The sequence below is a fragment of the Mycteria americana genome, chromosome 5 (genome assembly GCF_035582795.1).
Source record: "Mycteria americana isolate JAX WOST 10 ecotype Jacksonville Zoo and Gardens chromosome 5, USCA_MyAme_1.0, whole genome shotgun sequence".
Classification (NCBI taxonomy): domain Eukaryota; kingdom Metazoa; phylum Chordata; class Aves; order Ciconiiformes; family Ciconiidae; genus Mycteria; species Mycteria americana.
This window is the reverse complement of record NC_134369.1, coordinates 56,462,522-56,485,383: the sequence shown is the minus strand read 5'-3', so window position 1 is coordinate 56,485,383 and position 22,862 is coordinate 56,462,522. Positions and strand designations below refer to the sequence as shown.

Here is a 22,862-nt window from a genome sequence, read left to right as displayed (position 1 = left end):
AATTATAATCTCTCAATATCTTCAAAACTCATTCATTAGAAAAAGATCCTCTCCCAGTGCCTTCCAAACCAGGAGGGGATCTTTTTCTAGTGAATGAATGAGATAGAGGACAGGGACCCCTGTGAGCAGGCTTCTGAATTATATCCTCTCACCAATAAACCAAGGCCTTGGGCTTCTGGTTCTGCACATGCGACTGAGTTGTGCCATATCATTGGCATGCAGGAAACTTTCATTGTAGTAAAACATGTACCCAAGAACCAGCGGAGCAGAGGAGAGGTCTATCAGCATTGAATTACATGCCAAAGTGTGTTTAAAGGGTATACTCTCACGTAATTTTGTATACAGGGCAGAAACTGACAGGAAATTGCTGCCTGTCTCCATCTGTCCTGTATTATTTTTAAGATATTGAAAACTATTAGAAATGAAGAGAAGTATATTCCTTAGAAAAAATAAATTGTAAGAATCTATTTGTATAAAGTTTGTGGGGTGGGGTTGTTGGTTTTTTTAAACTAAAATCAATGAGCAACTTAGAAAATGTAAAGTGACCACCTTGCAAGGGAGCTACTTGTGTGTGTGTGATGTTGCATAAGCACTGTGGTATTTCTGGCACCTGCACACAAGCAGAAATAGTGTGGTTCCCTTATTATTCATTAAATTGACTGAAAAAGTTCTGATTATCTTAACCAGACCAAACAGTGCAAAATTCATGATGCTAATTTTCCTGCTATTGAATATAAATGTAACAGCAAGATGATACCTGGCACCAGCCTTACTGTTGGCTCCATAAAGCAGTCTTCCAGGCATCAGAGAGCAAGGGATCCTTGACCACAGGAGGAGGAACAATCTGCCAGGCTACATTTATGACCTTTGTAAGAATAACTTTTTTTCAGAGCTGTATTGTAGAGGCCTTGACCATCTCATCTGCAAGAGCTGAGGAGGAGACTGGCTTCACTTTTAGATGAGTCTGTGTGCTTGCTCTCTGGAGTCTGTGATGAACTGTTGTATGGTCTGGTGGAGAGTGCTAATAGATTAGGAAGCCTCTTAGCATGCCCTTTTTGTCTTGCTGTTTAATTACTGTTCTCAATTGCCTTGTAAAAAATAATCGTTACAGGAGACTCTGAAAACGGCAGGGAGGAGTTGCCTGTTGCCAGTGGGCTTTTTAGCTACAGAAGACCTTTAGGGCTGAGCTTTCTGAGGTCTTCATGCTAGTTGGATGTGGTCTGGACTGCAGTTTCTCAGGAGAATATTGGTGGGTGCAGATTGTTCTCCACTGCATGAAGATCAGTGATGAGTGGCTAGTGATCTCATCCAAAGCTGAAATAAAGACTGCATGCAGCACCTAGTGTAGTGCATGAAGTGCAAAGTAGAGAAATCTTTCCATTTGCTTCGTAGGACACTTAGATCCTTATTTTGAGGATTATGATTATTTGTAGAGATGATGATTAGTCTCCATTCCTACCCACTGTAACACTGGGCTGAACTGATTGAACGTAGTTTATTTGTCTAGTAAAAAATTGTTACAGTCCTTGGTGGTTCCTTCTTGACCAGAGGAACGTGGAGAGAAGTCAGGTGGGAAGACGCATAGTCTCTAAGGGTCCCTTTCACTTGCTGGTGCTCCAGTTCCTGTCTTCTTGGTAAGAGAGAGAACCAAACTACCCCAGTTCCTGCCTTCTAGACAAAGTTTATGACTTTGAAAAGTGAGTATGTTTTGGCTTGTGTAAGACATTGACTGGGGAATCTTTGTTATGCTCTGATTAGAGCAAAATCTCTCTGAGCAGCTGCCTGTCATAGCTGTACAGGGGATTGAGTAGCTTCATTCATTGCAGCTTCATACTAGTCTGTTCCATTCAAAATTATGGCTCAAGTGGTGGAAAATCAATAGGGTTATTAATTTGTCTTTCAGAGCTTTTTCTGAACAGGTTCTCTTTGCATTAGCTTTCTTAAAAAGATAGATCAGAAGCAGGTTTTATGTCTAGGCTTCTGCTATCAGGTTGATGAAAATTTAAAGTGTTTCCTCCCTCTTGCCCTCCAACTGTTCACTCTCCCACTCCGAAGTTGTCCAGGACGGGCTCTTCTATTCTTGATTCAGAAGCTTCCTTAGAAGGGTTAGGGACTGGGAGGAAGAAAGATCAGGGAGATAGTTTGGAAGGGAAGGAGTTAGGGGATTGCTCTTGCTTGGAAGGGGATTGTTCTTGCTGCACTGATTGCTTGCTTCAGAAGTCTCGGCTGCAAGAAGGTGATTTGGGTACGTACTCATGGAGATTATGCCAGTTGATTTTTAATGCTGTTCGTTTGTGGTGGGTGGTTTGTTTGTTTTAAGATACTAGCCCATTCTGTTCCTGGTTTTCAGCTTTATACTCTGAAAATACTTATACATTTCAAAGTTCTTTTCACATGCTCTGCTGAGAAAAGGCAAGTGAAAAATCAAAGGGAACTATCAAACCTTAGTAACTTTTTTTTCTTATTGGGCAGACAGGGTGAGACACAAAGTTGAAATGGTCTTTTGCACCTGAATTCACAGGCCAATACCGGTGTTTTTCCCATTTGAAAAATAATTCTGTCTTCCATTTGGTGGAAGAGCCTCATAAGCAGGCAAAATCAACTAAAAATTTGTCATTCAAATGCTAACTGGTAGGATAGCTTCCTGTGGGTATGTATTTGCAAGATGCAGCAGTGGTGGACTTTTGAAGGCAAAACAGGGAAGCTGAGTACTCAGAAAGTTGCTTTGAGATGTACAGTGAATAGAAATGTAACAGAGAAGATGTCCCCGCTTCCCCTTGCAGCCCCCCTCATCCCTCCCAGCCACTGCAGGAATCTCGTTTAGATTTAGAGGTAAACAATTTTGAGATGAGTGTTTGTTTAAGATCCAACTTGCCTACGCCTTTCCTTTTGGAAGGAGGTGTCTGTGAAGAGAGACCATCACAGCCCAGGACAACAAAAAGGAACTTTTAAGTCTGAATCTGACGCAAACTCTTTAGACAAGCTTGTGTCTGTCTTTACATCTGTTTCCCCCTTGGAAAATGTTGGTCTGTTGTTATAAGCGCTCATCTTCATGTTTCTGTACATGGGAAAACACAAATCCAAATGCTGTTATTGTTTCATTTGCTAACTTCTTTTTTTCATATGGAACTTTTGTTTAATATTAAACAAAAGATTATAGAAGTTTTATTACTTAGTAATAAAATCAAGTCAATGAGTCAGTGAGTCTCTGTTATCATCTAATGACCTAATATTTGCAGTAGATACTGTATCAACTTTCTGTTAAAATATATTTAAAAAAAAAAAATCATTAGCTACCTTTTTGGGCAAAATGACAAATGACTCTATTCTCATCTATACACAGGCTTCTCAAGAAAAGTGTTTTGGTTTGTTTTGTTTTTTTAAAATCTCAGGGTTATATCCAGAGGTATTTAATAGGGAACATGAAATACTTGGTCTCTCTTTGATTTCAAGTTTCATCGCTGGCCTTCTGCCAATAACAGGGCTGGTAAAGAGCATGACTGAATGCCAAGCCTGGAATACAAACAAAGGAGGATCTGCTAAAAGTCCTTGTTTCTTCTAGTTTGCTTTTATTATGTCAAAGATTAGAAAGAGGAAAACATAGACATTGTCTGGGTCAAGCTGAACTGCAGCCCAAGGACAGAGCCCTTTCAAAATATTGTTGGGAAGCCTAAATACCCTCCAGATTGTTGCCTGGGTTGTTGGAGTCTGCTGTTGGATACCAGCCTTTGGTAAATCCACCAAAGGAGAGTGCAGAGTTGTTTTGTTGGAATGACCAGAGAAGATTTGAACATTCAAAGTTGAAAGGTTGTGCTGTACTGAAAGCTATCTCTTGGCTTCAGTGTTTCTCTTTTTCCTTCTGCAACCGCTCTGTTTTCAAGTTCGTATCTATAGTAGCTCATCTGCTATCAAAATTCTTAGATACAAACCCTTCATGTTCATCCAGATCGGTATTTCTGGTAGTGGAGCCATTCTGTGCCATGGGAACAGTGCTGCTACTTAGGCTACATTAAGAGTTTTCCAATCTCTTAAGTGATCTTCACAGTTATATATTCAGTAAAATACTATGCCTGAGTGTGCAGCAGTTCCTAGTAAAGAATCAAAGTTTATGAAAGGTTTCACATCGGCTACCATAATTGTTCCTGTGAAGCTAACATAATTGATTTTTCTTATTGCAATTTCCTATTGTAGGGAATTGGTGTTAAGGTGTGGATTTTTAAATTATTTATTTATTTTAAGTCGTTTTCTGTGCATAGATATTGGAACTCTTTCTTTTGCATGTGCTGGTGATGTACTGGTATGAGGTGTGGGAGACTGGGAAAGTGTTGGCAGGTACATGCCCAAGGGGAGGCTGGGTGATTTGATGGTGCAACTGGTGCAACTTGATGGTTCTGTTTTTGAATGTAGAGTTAATGCTTTGTGATGGAAATCCAAGCAACACACGATACCGTGAGAAGAGATGCAGCGTTATAAGGACTTGAGTGCATTTTGATGCTCCTGTCCCCTAAACAGCTTCAGCAGTTAACCGCTAGCTGTGTTCAGATAGAGATGTCCTATACAAGGTCTGAATTGACCTTGTTCTGCATTGAAGAATCCTTTGCTTCAAAGGGGAAGCCGTTTCTGGATCAGTTAAAATGAGAGATCTGTAGCCCATCCCCAGATTAGCTCTAGGAGATACTTACTTCAGGTCCCAGTCCTTTCCTTTAGTCAGGCGATGCAGATCTTCACTGCCGTGCTGACAGTCTGAGTTTTCTCGTTCCTGTGCCCTCTGGCTGAATGAGTAACTAAGCCTGTAAATGGAGAGGAGCTGGAGAATAGTACCTAAAATAGGTTTGATGCTGAGAAATTTCCTTGTTTTATAAAGAAAGCTCATGTTCAGTCTCCTCTGTGTGTGTATGAAGGGGCTGTCGCCTTACACTCAGCGCAGTTGTTCTTGACATTGCAGTAGTTTGTTAAAGTCCTCCAGACTCTAAGTGGCTTCTGGAAAACAGCCCCCACTTCCTTCATCTTCTTTGGCTATTTCATGTTTGCCTTGCAGAGCTTTTTCGAGGCTCCTTAAGGCAACAGGATGAGAAATCAGTCACTGGAAAGTCGGCTAAGATGCTCGCTTGTGTTGACACGTTGCCTGGTGTGGAATGGCCTTGGGATCATGCCTTTGTTCCTGTTAAACTTCGTGATACTCTTGTCAGGCTTACTGCTTGGATGATCTTCTAATACGGTTTAGAGCTATTATCATTATAAATAAGGCACTGAAGTTCCTTACAGAAAACAAAAAAGCAAGGCTCTCTCTGGAAATACTTAGAGTGACGTGAGCCAAAATACCAAGTGGAACACATGTAAGCCAGGGAAGTGAGGATAGCCCTCAGTGCTGAGGTGAGCATCAGGAAGATTTGGGAAGGTCCACAAGGAGCCAGGAGACGGAAGAATCATTCCCTCCTTGGAGGGGAGTGAAGGAGATGGAGGACGCAGGCAGGACAAATGTATGTGTGAGGGAAAGGGTTAGTATGTACAGAGTAGGGGCTGGGCCAGGATGGAAGTATGGGGAGCTTGAATTCAAGGTGGAACCAGAGACTGGTCGAGGTGGAGGGGTGGTCACCACAGTGTGAAAGGAAGAGCTAGTACACGCTTCTGAAACGCTGCAGGATGTTTGCTGTCAGATTTCTGCTGAGGTCACGTTTCGGAGCTGTGGCTTGTTCGGTCTGGTTACTGTGCGTACTTACCTGGCACCCCACCAGGGTATTGGCTGTCTGAATGTGCTCATCCTCTTGGTGTGCTCATGAAGATGCAGACTCTGGTAGCTCCCTATCTTTTAAGCTGAGGCATAGAGGGGCTAAAAGAGCTGTCTTGTTATCACAGAATCACAGAATCGTATAGGTTGGAAAAGACCTTTAAGATCATCGAGTCCAACCGTAAACCTAACACTACCAAGACCACCACTATACCGTGTCCCTAAACACCTCATCCAAACGTCTTTTAAATACCTCCAGGGATGGCGACTCAACCACTTCCCTGGGCAGCCTGTTCCAATGCTTGACCACCCTTTCAGTGAAGTAAAATTTCCTAATATCCAGGCTAAACCTCCCCTGGCACAACTTGAGGCCATTTCCTCTTGTCCTATCACTTGTTACCTGGGAGAAGAGACCAACCCCCACCTCTCTACAACCTCCTTTCATGTAGTTGTAGAGAGCAAGAAGGTCTCCCCTCAGCCTCCTTTTCTGCAGGCTAAACAACCCCAGTTCCCTCAGCTGCTCCCCATCAGACTTCTGCTCCAGACCCTTCACCAGCTTCATTGCCCTTCTCTGGACACGCTCCAGCCCCTCAATGTCCCTCTTGTAGCGAGGGGCCCAAAACTGAACACAGGATTCGAGGTGTGGCCTCACCAGTGCCGAGTACAGGGGCACGATCACTTCCCTAGTCCTGCTGGCCACACTATTCCTGATACAAGCCAGGATGCCATTGGCTTTCTTGGCCACCTGGGCACACTGCTGGCTCGTATTCAGGCAGCTGTCAGCCAACACCCCCAGGTCCTTCTCTGCCAGGCAGCTTTCCAGCCACTCTTCCCCAAGCCTGTAGCGTTGCATGGGGTTGCTGTGGCCCAAGTGCAGGACCTTGCACTTCACCTTGTTGAACCCCATACAGTTGGCTCCAGCCCATCGATCCAGCCTGTCCAGGTCCCTCTGCAGAGCCTTCCTACCCTCAAGCAGATCAACACTCCTGCACAACTTGGTGTCATCTGCAAACTTACTGAGGGTGCACTCAATTCCCTCATCCAGATCATTGATAAAGATATTAAACAGAACTGGCCCCAGCGCAGAGCCCTGCGGGACACCACTTGTGACCGGCCGCCAACTGGAGTAAATTCCATTCACCACCATTCTTTGGGCCTGGCCATCCAGCCAGTTCTTTACCCAGCAAAGGGTACACCCGTCCAAGCCATGAGCAGCCAGTTTCTCCAGGAGAATGCTGTGGAAAACCGTGTCAAAGGCTTTACTGAAGTCTAGATAGACAACATCCACAGCCTTTCCCTCATCCACTAGGCGTGTCACCTTGTCATAGAAGGAGATCAGGTTGGTCAAGCAGGACCTGCCTTTCCTGAACCCATGCTGGCTGGGCTTGATCCCTTGATTATCCTCTACATGCTGTGTGATGGCACTCAGGGTGATCTGCTCCATCAGCTTCCCCGGCACTGAGGTCAGGCTGACAGGCCTGTAGTTCTCCAGGTCCTCCTTCCGGCCCTTCTTGTAGATGGGTATCACATTTGCTAACCTCCAGTCAACTGGGACCTCCCCAGTTAGCCAGGACTGCTGGGAAATGATGGAAAGGGGCTTGGTGAGCACATCTGCCAGTTCCTTCAGTACTCTCAGGTGGATCTCATCAGGCCCCATAGACTTGTGAGTGTTTAAGTGGTGCAGCAGGTCACTAACCATTTCCCCCTGGATTATGGGGGCTCCATTCTGGTCCCCGTCCCTATCTTCTGACTCGGGGGGCTGGGTACCCAGAGAACAATTGGCCCTGCTATTAAAGACTGAGGCAAAGAAGGCATTAATACGTTAAGATACTCGAATACAGTTTCGTGATCAGCAAGTTTAAGCTAATGCCCTAATCACTGGATCATCCTAGTTCCACAAGGTGTCTTCTGGTGCTGCGTAAAAGGGCACGTATGCATAAACACACGTAGGTGTTTAACATGCATTAGGTAACAAGTTACTCCTGTCTCTTCTGTATTTGAAAGCTGACTGCTCTTCTTGAGGCTCTGGGAGTACTGGGGGCAGGAGAGTCATGAAAACTGTTGTCTGTATGTTCTGGGTATTAATGACTTGAAATGAACCCAGCTTCTGCTCCAGTGAGGCAAAGAGGCTTTTTGTCCAGGCTACACTGCAAGGGTGAGACAGCAGCTGGGTCTGACAGTCTTGACGACTGACTGTGCAAAAGTCTCTGTCCCTTACTTTTCCCAAGTGGCAGCAAGGTTGAGCATACCTTTGGGGAATTCACTCTTTGTGTTTTGCAGGGATTGTTAAATACGTCAGACACGTATTGCCACTGAAGGGTGCCTTATACCCTGTTAAGGAAAGCTACTTGTGTGCTGTGGGTGATGCAGTGTGTTCCTTAAACCCCAACGCGGATCCTCTTAGCCTCAGAAGAATAATCCCCTTTTAGCAAGCCATCAGTTCAGAGTATGTAGTCAGCAGAAAGCAACAGTTTGCCAGTGCTAGGAGGAGTGGGGGGAAGAAGTCTGCTTCCCCAGTCAATGTCTGGAGCGAAATCACTTGCTGGGAACAGATTATGCCATTCTTTTCTCTCCAGCTCAGTATCCAGCAAAGTGCATCTCCTGAGGCCACCTCATCATACTCCTGAGTATCTTTTGGAGTATGTTTTGTTCTCTGAAGTAACCAACTTAAGGAAGTAGGACTTCATGGAAGTCCATTACTTGCAGGAGCATTTACCATGCATTTGCATGGATGGATTTAAAGAAATGAGTGGAAACGTAAAGATGGCTTTGGGAAGTTGGGTAAAACAGAGGCAGATGCTAACTTTGGAAATGTTTGCTGATTTTGGATAGGGTAAGATGGATACTTGTTTGTCCCATTGACTTTATGGGGCCGGGTTGGGGCAATGATGAAGGAACTCAGCTTCTGTTCTGAGAAACAGAAGGAAGTTTTGTTGGGTTTGCAAGGGCAATACCTGACAACTGTGTCTGTGTTCATGGCCAAGATGCAGTAGTGCAGTCATGACCTCAGGGAATGGGCAATTGAGTTCCTAAGATGAACATTCATGAGAACATTAACTTTGCTTTGTTCTTGTAGTCAGGAGAGGAGAGTATGAACTTAGAGAAGTGGCAAGATAGATGCTTTCAAAACTCAATGAAGACACAATGAAGCAGCAACCTCTTCAGCTCTGCCAAAAAATATTCCTTCCAAAAAAATTCCTTCCAAAAAAAAGCCCTTATCATCCAGCTCTTAATGCTGTCTTTGGCCCACCTAGAGGACAGCAATAATAACAACATTAAAGAACCCAGATGTAGTTCTGAGCTTAGTTCAGACAGTTGTGATGTTCACATGCAGTAATTCAATGCAAGGCTGACCCCAAGATAGCAGTGTGTCATCTTTCTTCTCCTAATTGCTTTTCTCAGCCCTGCTTACAGCTGTTACTGTGGCACTTTGCCACTGGCTCCCTTCTGAGTTGATGTGGTTGCAGTGCAGGTTTCACTGCTGGTGGTGAGTCCACAGGAGAAATTTGCCATCCTAAAACAGTTAGCTGTCACGTTTGTGTTTGTTTCAAATGTCAGTATCTAGACTGTCTGGTGACTTCCTGCATTGCCAATGTCCGTTTGCCTCCCCTTGAAGAGAGACTGGACATTGGGGTTTTTAACATTGTCTGTTCTCTTCCCCATCTCACTATTTTTCCCACACTCTTCGGCCAACCTAATGCCTTTTTTTTTTCCCTGCTATGTATTTGTTTTGCAGGAGTATATTGATGCTCATCCAGAAACCATTATCCTGGACCCTCTTCCGGCTATTCGTACGCTTCTGGACCGATCCAAGTCTTACGAGCTAATTCGGCAAATAGAGGCATACATGCAAGGTAGGCCAATACCTGCTCTCCAATACCTTGTGACTCTAGAGGAGGAAGCAGCTGGCTTCTGGAGGCTGGATGTGAGGTTTGAAGTAGTGGTTTTGGGCCCCTCATTCTGTCTTTCCATGGGAGCACAAACACTAAAGCATTCCTGTGTCACAGGATTGCCCTCTGGAATCCCATGCTCTTCTTTTTCCATGTATACAAAGGAGGTTTGCATCTGGTTAAAAATACAATGTGGATTTAATGGGGAGCATATTTACTACAGTGAGCACTCCCAGAAATCTTCTGCAAAACATTGTCTTTTTGTGCATGCTGGTAAATTGAAATGACTGTACAAACTTAGCAGCTTGTCATAAGAATCCTGAGGCCTGAATTTGGGGGAGATTTATGGAAGAAGAAAAACTGGTTTTGGAAAGGACTGAAAGAAATTAAATCGTAAATAGAGCTAAGATCTTAGAGAAGCACTGGAAGCCTATTGCACAAGTTAATTGCTGGGAGGAACATAAATGCATTTCTGATGTTGGCTAGTTACCTGACATAGACTGTTCCCTTTAATTGGCATCATTTGAGTTGTATTCACATGTTTAGAAGTCATGCCTTTTCAACCTGAATAATTCTAGTATCTTACCATTTTAACCATTGTAACTGTTGGGTTAAGTTAGTCTTTCATTCCCTTTCTACTTCTGTTACTGTCATAGTCTTGAAATATTTATTGGCTTTTGAGTTTAAACCTAGAGTAGCTCTTGAAGTAACCGTTTCATGTGTTAGATGACTATACTTGGGGGAAATAGTATTGCTGAACTGTTTTCTAATGGGGCACGATTGGAACATTGTGATTGTGTTATCACTGTCTTGATGGACAGATAAGAAGCTCATCAATTTGTATTTTTATAATTGTGGATTTATAGACATACTGTTTGCATCTGACCTGCCTGACTCCATCAGCAGCGTCCGTGTAAAAATAAGACTTAATTCACGGGACTTTCCTTTGTCTTTTGGCATCTCTTCAGGAGAAAATGTTCAATTAGTTTAAAAGGATTTTGTTTTGGAGTGGTTATTGCTGTTTGTGAGTGGGAGAGAGGTGCTGAGGGAAACCTGTGTTCTGAGGAAGTGGTTGGGATTTTGTTCCAGCAGTGGAGGGATTCAGTAGGTTGGTTTTTTTCTTCTTCTTCTTAAATTGCCATTGGTGGTATTATTGTTATCTCTATGAGAACAGTATGTTCGGGAGAGCATCTAGTTTTTGCAAGTAGTTTGTCGTGTGCATATTTCGGCAGCCTCTGGTCAAACTGATGAGAAAAAGGAATAATGCTTAAGGAGAAAAAAGAAAGAAGTAGGTTTGTAGTTAGTTAAAACTGACACTTTAAAGAGAAGCTGTTAATAAAGTTGAGGAATGAGGTAAGGAAAAGCTTCACCTGTTCTCACTGGCTGCTGCAGTGTTAGGTGACCATATTTCCCCTGTCCCTGTGTCCCCCTGCACTCCCCCCCATCTCATCTTATTTCTGTCTCATCATGAGAAATATCATGACAGAGACCTTGAACCAACTTTGTATTTAGCAGGGGAAATCTCAGGAGAGCTGAATAATTGGCTAACTTCTTGTTCTGGCCTAAGTAGATCAGCCTCTGTATTCCCACACGTAATGATCTGCAGTGAGAAATTCAGGAGACCAAAAAAGTTGCATCCCTCTAGACAGTGTGGTTGGGTTTTTTTCCCCCTCCTTGTTTTCACCTGCTAAATTGTGTTTTCTGCTTTGCAGCTGTCATGTCATATCCCAAGGCCATGAGCACTTAGAAGACTCAAACAAGAAGTAATACATCTGTGAATAGCATGAGGTCTTAAGAGCCAGATCGTTTTTGTTCTGGAATTTCAAAATGGAAGTCATTACCAAGAAAATAGTATCCTAGTCTTCAGCTGTAACTAGAGAGCCCAGTTTATCACAGGATACAAAATTGACATGATGGGTTAAGTTCAGTGCAAGGGATGATCTCTTCCAAAGGAATGCCACTCAACTCTGGTTGAGTATGTGTGTGAGGAGAAATCTTCTGCTTTTGAAAGTCTTTCAAAAGAAAATTCAGTGTTTGTTTACAGACTAGTTTTGCACTTCATTTCAACCCTGTAGACCTTACAAGAACTGTATAAATAAAGATTTGCACCAGTTGGGTTAAAGGGAGGATGACCACATGCTCTGCTGACTCCAGTTTGTACAGTGCTGAATCCTCCTCCTTCTGTGTTGCCTGCACCCTTGAAAATGGTGGTTGTTGCTGAGGTGACTGCATTCTGCAGCAGTACAGCCCCATGTTCTATGAACAGTTTGATTTTAAATGTAGTTATCTTTCAGATGTCCAGGTATCTTTCAGATGTCCAGGTTAATGCTTTGCCTGTCCTTTTGATGGTGAATTCTCCATGCTTCCTGAATAAGGGAATCCCTATTTGAAGTGTATAAAACTGGGCATCTGGACATTGTTAGGCTTTCTGAAAGTGCTGTAGCTTTCTCTTTATTTAGTCAAGTGTCTGAGTGATAAGTACTTCGATCCAGCCTCATGAGAATGGGTTGGAAAGATGCTTTGTGGCACACTCCTTGTCTCTGCTACCACAGTCTGTGGCCACTAAAGGAACTGAGGTGGAGGAGAATTAGTAACTAGGCAAGAGGTGTATATGCAGTCTAGGGAAAAGCATGGGGTTGAACCTGGACTTTCCATGTCCTAGACTGACACTGTAACCACTCAGTCCTTGGGGAAATAAGAGGTTCACAGATTTGTGGAATCATTGAGGTTGGAAGAGACCTCTTGTGACCATATAGTCCAACTTCCTGTTCAAAGCAGGATCCTCTAGAGCAGGTTCCCCAGGTCCATGTCCAGTTGGGTTTTGTATACCTCCACCAATGGAGACTGCACGACCTCTCTGGGCAACCTGGTCCAGGATTCACCTTGTACCTGGTGTGCTAGCATGCGACTAGCAATTACTGAGGTGACTTGCAGAGGTTGTTATTTTCTTCAGTATAGATAATGATATCTCCCTTGGAAGGAAGTGGGACTCTATTCTTAAAAAAAAGGTTTGAGATATTTTAGTATTGATTTTAATGGATTCTTTTTTGGAAGCAATGGTCTGGCCAGGGCTGTGACTTCCTCTTTTTCCTGTTCCCTGTTATTTTGAGAGCAAGCTCTAAAAGAGCTAGTCATTCTGAAACCTTCACTTCTGAGTCTTTAAAAAGACTTGAAAACATAAAGTTTGCATTCCCAACATGTGTCCTACATAGCTGGCAGGTCTATCTTGAAATAAATCACCACATAGGTTTTTTGGTATAGCAGTTGAGTTCTCTCAGCAGCTGTACTGCTTTGTTTACTTATCTGTGAAAAATTGCTTCTAATATAAAAGTACTCTAGATCAGGTTCTATAACGTTTGGTGAAAGATTAGGAGCATTATTTAATGGAAGTTTTGTTTTTTAGCGGGGTATTGTATGGCTGGAGCTGTCAGCCTTTTTTAAGCTTTAACCTCATGAGAAATAACTAAATTCTCTGATGCGGTGTTGAAAAGCTGTGATCCTACAGCCTCAGAATTCAAGATCTGACTTTAAAAATTATGCTTAAGATGGTAATAGATAACCACTGTGACTAGGCAATAACTAACCTTTTTACATTACATTTTTAGTTTGAAGATTAAAAGCTTTTAAAATTCCCTACATATCTTACAAGTAATAATCTAAACTGAAGGAATTTAAACCAGAACTCAGGTGAACGTGCTACTCGCTCAGTGCTCTACCTAGTTAGTGTTCCTATCTGCCACTCAGCTTCCTTTGCCGTCTCAAGTGACTTAAAGGTTTCTTCGATAATGTTTGAACTCAGATATTGCAGACCCTGGAGTTCATTTCTTTAACGACTTCCACCTGGCTTTTTTCTATTATTTTAAAATCTTCTTGTTCTTAGATTCTTAAATTTAACTCCAAATCTAAAATTTCTACAGAAACTAGTCTTCGTGGGGTTCCCCTAGAAGAGAGAACTCCTGCATGAGCCAAGCTGTGACTTCTGAATTTCTCTCTCCTAACAGTCTTTTTGGAAGTACAGAACAATTCCCTTGGGATGCTCTAAACAGGATAAAACCCTTTAGCTGTGATATTTTCATCCAGGCATGTAATAAAAAACATTTATGTTTGATTGTTTACTGTTATATGAGATTCTGTTGCTGCTGTGTGTTCTCCTTTCTGATTTTGAGGGATATTACAGAACAGATCATGGCATCTTCTCTTTTCCCTGGATTTCTTTTTATCAGATTCTGTCTGTCTGTCTGAGAAATACTCCTTGAACAGCTGCATGTAGCTTTTGTGACCAGGAGAGAGGCTCAGCATGATGTAACATGTAAGGCACTTGATTTGGGGCTCAGGGTTTTCTGCTTGACGCTGGTTCTGACTTGCTGCATGACCTTGGGCACAGCATGTCACCCCTGTGCGTCTCTTTCTTCTCTTGACGCTTATCTGCCTGTCTCTTCCCTTTAGATGCCACATTTTTCTGAGCAGGAACCTCTTTTCCAGATATACATACACATACTCTGATACAGTGAGTCTCTGAGGCCAAGCAATCTGTGGAGGTACTGTTTTAACAGAAACTGTAGATCTGTTGTTGAGTAGAAAACTGGGTATTTACAATTCAATGCCAAAGCAGGTAGTCTGGTTTTATTTTTTGAAGTTATGGATCACGTAGTTTGCTGGAGTGGTGCATACTCAGAACTTCTCAAAATCAGGCCACCCAGTTAAAAGTGCCTGAAAATAGCTGTACATATATATATAGCTCTAGGCATTCACCTTTTGAAACTGTGGACACTACTCTCTGTGGCCTACTTTTCATGGCAGTTTTGGTCAGAGGGGAGGGAGAAGAATAGTCACACAGTTCAACTTCAGGCACCTGTATCTGTACTTGAAGCTCCTATTAAAATGAAAGGAAAAATCTGGTTTTAATTTAAAGGCTCTAAATTGCCCACCTGAGGCTCACTTGTTTATGTAGGGACGTATCAATAAAGCGTCTAAGTTAGAGGGCTGATGTTAGCTACTGCAAATAACCACACCAGTTTTTGGATGCAGAAGTCTCCCTTGTTGATTGTATGCTCTCTTTCCACCAAGAATGCATGCAAACAGATGTCTCGTTACCTCGCTCCAAGCGTGGTGTGTGTTCACTCACTGCATTTTAATTTCTCTCTGAAAACTAGTGTACAAGCATGGAGGGAAGTAATTGGAATGGAATTAATATTCTCTGGGACTAGAAGGACTGTGTCCAAAGCGCATCAGCACGCAGCAGTGTTGCACATGGCAGTGCTCTGCACCCTGACTGTCAGCACTTGGTAGGTCTCAGCCCTGCTCTGTCAAACTGGAAAGACTCTGGGACTTTTGACCCAGGGAAGTGTCACCTGACATCTTTCTCATAAAAGCTCATTCATTCATCTAGGACAGGGCTGACAGAGTGACACGGACATGATGGTGTTACAATAAACAAGCCCTGGCTTTGAAATTTAAAGTAGACAGCTGCTTCCAAAAGACTAACCCTGTCCTGAGAGAGGTGGCAGGAAAAGAAAGCGGGAAGCCCCAAAGGGAACCTGGGATCTCCTCTCTTGTACTGGTACTTGCTCTTGTTGAGGTAGTTTACAGCAGGATTTTCTAAGGTAAGAATGCTGAAAGTTAGCCGTTTCATAAACAGAAAATATGAACTGACCCTCCTTTCCCTTTTTGCCTCTCCTCCCCCTTCCCAGGTTTTCATTATTTTGAGCTGTCAGCTCTGTCCCAGCATGGATAGGAGGGACCAGAGACCTGGGGGCCCCTGTGGAAATGATGGTCCCAGTCCTGCTTCTCGCAGCCACGAGTGGCAGTCTGCTGGCCTGCTGCTTCTGGCCTGCTAAGATGCATTGGCTTGGTATTGTTCAAGCTGACTCTGCAGTCCCACACAGACACAAAGCCCAGAGAATAACATAGAAAACATTTTTATCATTTAGTCTCACAGTGTGCCAGCCAGGACTTCTTGAACCAACAAACAATCTTGATCTTAGATCCTAGTAGTCTTGGTGGTCACTGAGTTTTCAAAATAAGCCTGTCTGTAAAGTTCAGACGTTACTTTTGGGTGCACTTAGGTTTAATCTTTAAATCTTGTGTGCTTTTGTGGCCAGACATGGGGAATCTGCATCCCACTTCCAGTCTCCTTTGCTTATCTGAATCTAAAAAGAAACAAGGCTGGACCTTTTATGCATTTATTGCATACCAGTGTTGGAAACTTTTGTTTTACGTCTACATGCATCACTTCAAAACATTTGTGTACTTGATAAAGCTGAAAACATGGGAAAGTTTATAGCAATTTAAGCAAGAGCTGCTATGAATTTTGTGTTCGGGGCTTGGGTGGATCTGAAGAATGACCAAATCTGCTTTTATGGGGTAAAGATATAAGCCATGACTGCACTCCATTGTCATGGGGCATTCCTAGAATCCAAATCTCCAGTTTGGATTTTAAGAACAAAACATGGATTAATTATTGAGGATTATTCTCTCTCTAGAATTAGGAAAGGAGGAGCAGGGTTTCTTATTGTCATGAGGAAGTCTTCACTGAATAAACCAGATGTTTTAAATTCCAGCACAGTTGTGTTTCAAGTTATTCTGATCCTCTTGAGCAAAAATTTCCTTGGCTGGCATCCAACAAGAGAAGATACTTCTCCCAAGGATCTGGGTGCTAGGAAAAGTTAGGAAGGGACAATGAAAGATAAATTGCTCACAATATCAATGGGATATTAACTTAACTGGGAATACTTGTTGCAGCAAGTGGCTCCTTCCCTGATGTTTCTCCTCATATTTTCATAAGATCAGAGGTCAAGAAATGTCTTGAAAAATAGGACCTTTCATCTGAATTGGAAACCAGGACTCAGCTGGTAGAACATTATTTCAGTTCTGGCGTGATGTGTTCATGTCGCTTTTGCTGCTGAAGAAGCAGTTTATTGTAAGATATGTTACAGTAGTTTAGCATGGACAAGAAAAGTAGCATCCCTCACATTTCCTTAGACAAGTATCTAGCCAACATGTGAGACCCCTGGTTAGAATCTCATCTCTCCTCATGAAGAGTCCAGCAGGGCCTCAAGGCTTTATCAGGGTAGCGTGGGGTCAGCTGATGATAACAGTACCAGAGAGATTCATGAAGAGAATGCTTTCCCTTACCAGAGTCCCTAACATCCAGTCTAAAAGTACTGTTGACTCCTGTTTCACTTACCTGCTGGCTTTGTGCAGCTGCTAGAATGTTTGAGTTCATCAGCAAAGAAAATAATGAAGGTTTGAGTGCTTTTGTGTTCCTTGATGTCAGTAGTTGGTTCTGTCTCACAAATTTTCCAAGTGGCTTTCTGAAGTTAGAGTGGAAGAGGCTGAAAGTATGACGTTTGATGAGAGGGACTTGAGATGATCTGGATTTCTTGTATAGTTTATAGAATCATAGAACCATAGAATGGTTTAGGTTGGAGAAGACCCTTAAGATCATAGAGTCCAACCATTAACCTAATGCTACCAAGTCCACCACTGAACCATGTCCCTAAGCCCCACATCTACATGTCTTTTAAATACCTCCAGGGATGGTGACTCAACCACTTCCTGGGTTGTTATGGTTGAGTGGAACCAAACTTCTATTATCAGTTGCTTCATAGTCTTCCTAGACAAGGTTATTTGATTTTTCATTGTCATTTGATACACCTCTAACATCTTGATTTTTTTCCTGTTTGTGGTACCCTTGTTACAGTAGTGATTGGAAAGTGCTGGTTGGGTTTTTTTCCTGATGTGTAAACACTGGATACAGGGTGGAAATGGAGATATCCAAATGCATCCATAGGCTGGCATGGCTGTATGGAGACAGTCAGCTCTTCTGGATTGTCAGTAGTCACGGTCCAGGTCGCTATACTGCATTTGCATAAAGGAAGCAAAACTGATTCTGCAGGATACAGCTTAGCTCCATGAAAATGGAAAGATGCTACGCTGAGAAGAAAGAGTGGTAGTGTTACAGGCATATGTTGCATCCTGTCGTACCCTGCCTGGTGGGCAAGGTGTACGTGGAGCATGTTTTGGAACTCCTGGCATTTGTAGAGAAATACGTGACTTGTTTAGTTCTGTACACTGGGAGTTGAACCACTGCTTGTTAAATCACGTTAAAATAATCTGAATAGTAGAAATTGTGTGTGTCACAAACAGCGCTGTGTGGCCACGTTACTTCAGTTGCCTTCAGGCCTTCTGGCCCATTAGAGTTCTTCGAACCGGTCAGCTCAAGATTGGATAGCTGGATACAAGTCAGCACATTGAAATAACTTTAAAAAAAAAAACAAAAAAAAAAACCCAAAAAAAACCCAAAACCACTCCTTTGAGGGCAGATGGTAAGTAAACTGAAACATCAGAAAGTTCGAGACAGAGACCAAAGACAGAGATAAATAAACTGTTTTCAATGTGGCAAGTCAAGCATCCCATGCTAGCGGAGTTCCAGGACATTTATTAATAACTCTGGAAAAGCAGAAGAATACAGGATGGCAAAGTTTTCAGATAAATCCAGATTGCTTAGTTTTCTCCAGGCAGTGGGGGAGACAGCAATATCAGATGGATCTACCAAAAGTCAGTGAAGAGTCAGCACGATGATAGATTCAGTTTATTGCAGTCTCTTGGGCCCATAACAAAATGATATGGACGGCTCATGCATTGTTAACTTCTACATTGACTCACTGCTCAGGAAAGACTCCAGCATCACGGTGGGTAGCTCATTGGAAACTTCTGCCCCCTCTGCCTCAGTAGTCAAAAGAGAACATGCCAACAGAACCAAACAAAAAGATTATGGTGGCCAAAAATAACATTGAAGATACTGAGCATACAGTTATGGAAATAAAGTGCTTTCTTTCCACGGAAGACTGTTTTCAGTTCTGCTTTCCTGAAATTAAAAATACGCATTAGAAATGAAAGGAATCCTGGAGAAAAGGGACCTGGTTGGTGCCAAGAGATGGCCACGCAAGGAGAGAATGAGATCAACCTGGGGCTAGCAGAGGTGGAACAAAACATGAGCAAATAAAATATGAATAAATGGGGAAACCTTCTCCTTTTTCTCTTTCCTACCATATCAGAGTAGAGTTCCACTGAATATCTGTGCAGTTGCCATAAAATACCAACTAAGGTCATAGCTGGACTCCAAAAGGTAGGAAACATTCACAGTTAGGTTTAGAAGGTTTACAAACCATCGTGCTTTGGGGTATATGGTACCGACTGGTGGGTGTTAGAACGAAACTCCATTTATGAACTCTGAACTCAGGATATGTTGGGAGACAGTATATATTCCCTTTCCTCTGATTTGAAATCTACTGCCAAGTAGCAGAAACGGAGATGACACAGTGTCAGCTGAACTGTGGTCCTTGTTTGGTTTGGTAGTTCCTGTGTTCAGTTCTCATCACCCAGGAAGCAGGAATGCCTGAAAGTGCAGTGATGATTTAAAGTGTTTTCCAGTTCTACATAAATTTGAAACCTGGTACAAGTAGTAACATTTTAGCACTCTTACTGTCTTGTGAATAAAGTCTTGGGATTTTCTATTAACTATTATGAGCACTCCACATGTTTAACAGGAACTTCAAATACAGCCTGACGTGTTAAAGCTGTTATTCTTTCAGAAATATAGCTGGATGATGTGTTTATGAGTATTTTTTCTTCGATAGCTCTCTCTTCCACTGTGTTAAAGCCCACACAAAACCCTGTGGAGCGAGGCAAGGGGGGGTGTGTGAGGGGTCAGAACCATGGCACTGTGGGGCAGGCACTCATAATACATGACACGGACTTAATGGTACTGAACACCCTTGGAGGAGTTTGGCTATTAGCTCTTGTTCTACTAGAGGATCAAGGAGGTCGATCCAGATTACACTGGTGCGTTGTCTGGGACAGGGCATTACTTCACACACTGGGAGTTCTCAGCTTTTACAACTTTTTGTTTCATTTCCTCCCTGGCAAAATCATGAGGAATATTGACCGGTTGCAAAATTTCTCTCCCACGTAAATATAAAAATGATTGAACAGATAGTGCTTCACAGGTCTCACCCTCCTGCCCGCCCTAACAAGCCTGCTCCGTGATCAGAATAGCTGCAGCTTTTCCCCCTTGCTGCTGCTCAGCTGCCAGCTTCTTTGGTATCCGCCGGGGCAAGGAGGGAAGTGAGCGTTCAGCTGTTACTGAGTGTGTTAACTTTAGATGCAGCATTGGGATTCCTACACGAGGGAGTGTTCGTATTCCAGGTCCTTCTTAACCAAGTTGAGGATGCTGTGGGGGTGTTTGCTGTCTCTGATTGAGTGCCAGTGAGCAGCCAGCAGTGAAATCTATCCTGCAGAGACGCAGAGCGTCAGTCTTGTAGACATCTACCCACCACGCATCTTTACTGACAAAGGGTATATGAATATTCTGAATGAGGTCCTTCTCTTGACTGAGAGACACTAAACATATTATGAAGGCGATGGCAGATGTTAAAGTTCAGGAAGAGCTTTGTCCTTTCTGATTTGTATTTTATTAATGTTTGAAGGTCCACTAAGATACTGGTCCTGTGGGAAAGTTCAACTTCAGTGAAGTGATTTCTTCACTTAAAACTGAGAGATTGTCAACACACCAGCAACTAAGTAAGCTGGTGTGATAGAATAAGATGCCCATCTGGGTGAGTAGTAGGAACACTGAATTTGAGCCCCATCCTGTGCTAAGTCCTGGTTCATGTGTAATACCACTAGTCAACGTGCAGCATTGCAGGCAAAGCATATGCTAAGGGGAGTTTCTGAACTCTGCCAGCAATGGCACTGAGATTTTGGGGTCTATAATGCCAGTGCAGTTTCATTGCAGCCAACTCTGCAGGGATACTTAAGTTTTTCAAATAGTCTAGTTTGGCTTGCCTTAACGGATGTTTCTGAAGAAATGCAGCACATAGAGCCTCAAGGCCAGGAACCAGACATTTTTGATCTCTGTTGTTGAGATTCAGGGCATTGACGACAGCCCTGCTTACTCTCTTGAGCTCTAAAATGCCAGCCAAACTTCCCTGCTTCACCAGGGGAACCTTTTGAGGGTTAGTCAGCACTTGGGAAACCTGTGAGTGTGCTGTTTGAACACCAGGAGGAGGAGGTAAGTATGATAAGATTCTTGGTTGCAAGGCTACTGTAGTGGTGGGATAAACTAATGGAGTAGTTATGAACCTCCTGTACTGGAAGGTTTAGGAACAGATTAGATAGACAAACATCTGTCAGTGTTGATCTTAGCATTTCATCTTGCCTGAATGCAATGGGACTGGGTGTTGTGGTTTAGCCCCAGCCAGCAACTAAGCACCACCCAGCCACTCGCTCACTTCCCCCCTGGTGGGATGGGGGAGAGAATCAGAAGAGCAAAAGTAAGAAAACTCGTGGGTTGAGACAAAGACAGTATAATAGGTAAAGCAAAAGCCGCGCACACAAGCAAAGCAAAACAAGGAGTTCATTCACTCCTTCCCATGGGCAGGCAGGTGTTCAGCCATCTCCAGGAAAGCAGGGCTCCATCACGCGTAATGGCTACTTGGGAAGACAAACGCCATCACTCCAAATGTCCCCCTTTCCCCTTCTTCCCTAGCTTTATATACTGAGCATGATGTCATGTGGTATGGAATAGCCCTTTGGCCAGTTTGGATCAGCTATCCTGGCTGTGTCCCCTCCCAACTTCTTCTGCACCTGGCAGAGCATGGGAAGCTGAAAAGTCCTTGGCTAGTGCAGCAACAACTAAAACATCTCTGTATTATCAACACTGTTTTCAGCACAAGTCCAAAACATAGCCCCATACCAGCCACTATAAAGAAAATGAACTCTATCTATCTCAGCCGAAACCAGGACGCTGGGGTAGGTAACCTGGTGAGGTCCTTTCCAGACCAGTATTTCATGGTGTTGATTGTCCTTCAGAATGAAAAGCATAAACTGCTGAGAGCTTGAGCCAGGGAGCTTAATGAAGTCATACTGAAATGTTAATAACTACTTGTCCTGTGCAGGCCCAGCACAGAAGGAGATGTGTAACGTGTATGCTTACCTGTGCTGGCATAAGAGCTGAGCAGTCTCAGTAGTCTTGGGCTCCCACGGGGGCAAAGTCTCCATGGGTCAGTCTCCATTCAGTCAGCCAGACCTGAATGTGTTTGGCTGTGCTCCCTTACAAAAAGTGGTATGTTTTAGCTGGGCAGTCACGTTACTCTGGCTATATGACTTCTGGGCTGAAGCTGGCTTCATTTGCTTTTTTGGGATGCCAAGAGAAGAGCTGTGGGCTGGCTGCACCTGTTCATGTGGACGTGGTGCAGCAGGAGCAAATACTTCTTCCCTGGTGGAGAAATCTGTGGAATGAGTTTGTCACTTGCTTCACAAGGGTGAGGCAGTTGAGCAATGCATTCCTGAATCAGCAGGCTCCTCTTGCCCTGCGGCATTAGTTAGGCAACCGCACATTAAATCTAAAGCTATAAATTGTATAATTTGCATAAGATATTAGGCAGAGAAGCACAATGGGACAGATGCTAATTGCTGATTTGGGAATCCTCACAAGCATTTGCTAGGAGATAAACTGCAGTTACTTCAGTATTGGGCAATTAGTGTTGGTTTTGTAGAAGGAGAGAAGTGTATCACACCAACTGATTTCTTGTACTGTGTAATTTGCTGATGCTATTGTTGCTCTTGGGGGACAGTTTTTTAGTTCCTATTTAAGAAAATATTTTTTAAAAACCTGATAGTTTTGGCAGGAAGGCAGATGCAGTTTGGGAGGGGTGCTTCCACCAAGAAAGCTAGCCAGTTCACATGCACTTTCCTTGTATTTTGCTGCAGGGAAATTAATTCTGCCATAAATTCTTTGGCATTGCATAGATCTGGTCTAGGTTGTTGTGCAGGTACGCCAGATTGTAAATGGATTTTTGTTTGGTTGATTTTTGCTGCCTTTGCAACCCAGAGTCTGGTATGAGTTTTGGGGGTAAAATCTACACTGGCATTTTATTGCAGTTATCATGAATTTTGACACTGGGTTTTCTAATCAGTTGTTAGGCTGCCAGGTAGTTAAACTGCTAAATCTTGAAATGTGTTTACCTAGATAGCAGAAGTGCTTAGGGGAGTGCAGAGCTCTACATTTTGCTAGGTTTTGTAATCATTCTGAGTGGTGTTATGTCTTCCAACACCGCCCCACAATGTTTGTATGCCTTCCTGTTTTATGAGCTGTTTATGAAATACAGGCAATTCTGTAAGCGTGATGTTTCCCCTCAAGGTCCTGTGCTGTGGGAAAGTAAATGTCCTAGACAGTAGAG

At 43.1% G+C, this 22,862-nt stretch overlaps 1 protein-coding gene across 2 annotated transcripts in view; it reads left to right on the top strand.

The window, feature by feature from the left end:
• Positions 1-22,862, top strand: part of ITPK1 (inositol-tetrakisphosphate 1-kinase) — a 162,349-nt gene that overhangs the window by 86,577 nt on the left and 52,910 nt on the right. For both annotated transcript variants that reach the window (XM_075503469.1, XM_075503470.1), the window contains exon 5: positions 9,465-9,582. In XM_075503469.1, the coding sequence (XP_075359584.1) occupies positions 9,465-9,582 (118 nt within the window). The remainder of the gene's footprint in view (positions 1-9,464; positions 9,583-22,862) is intronic.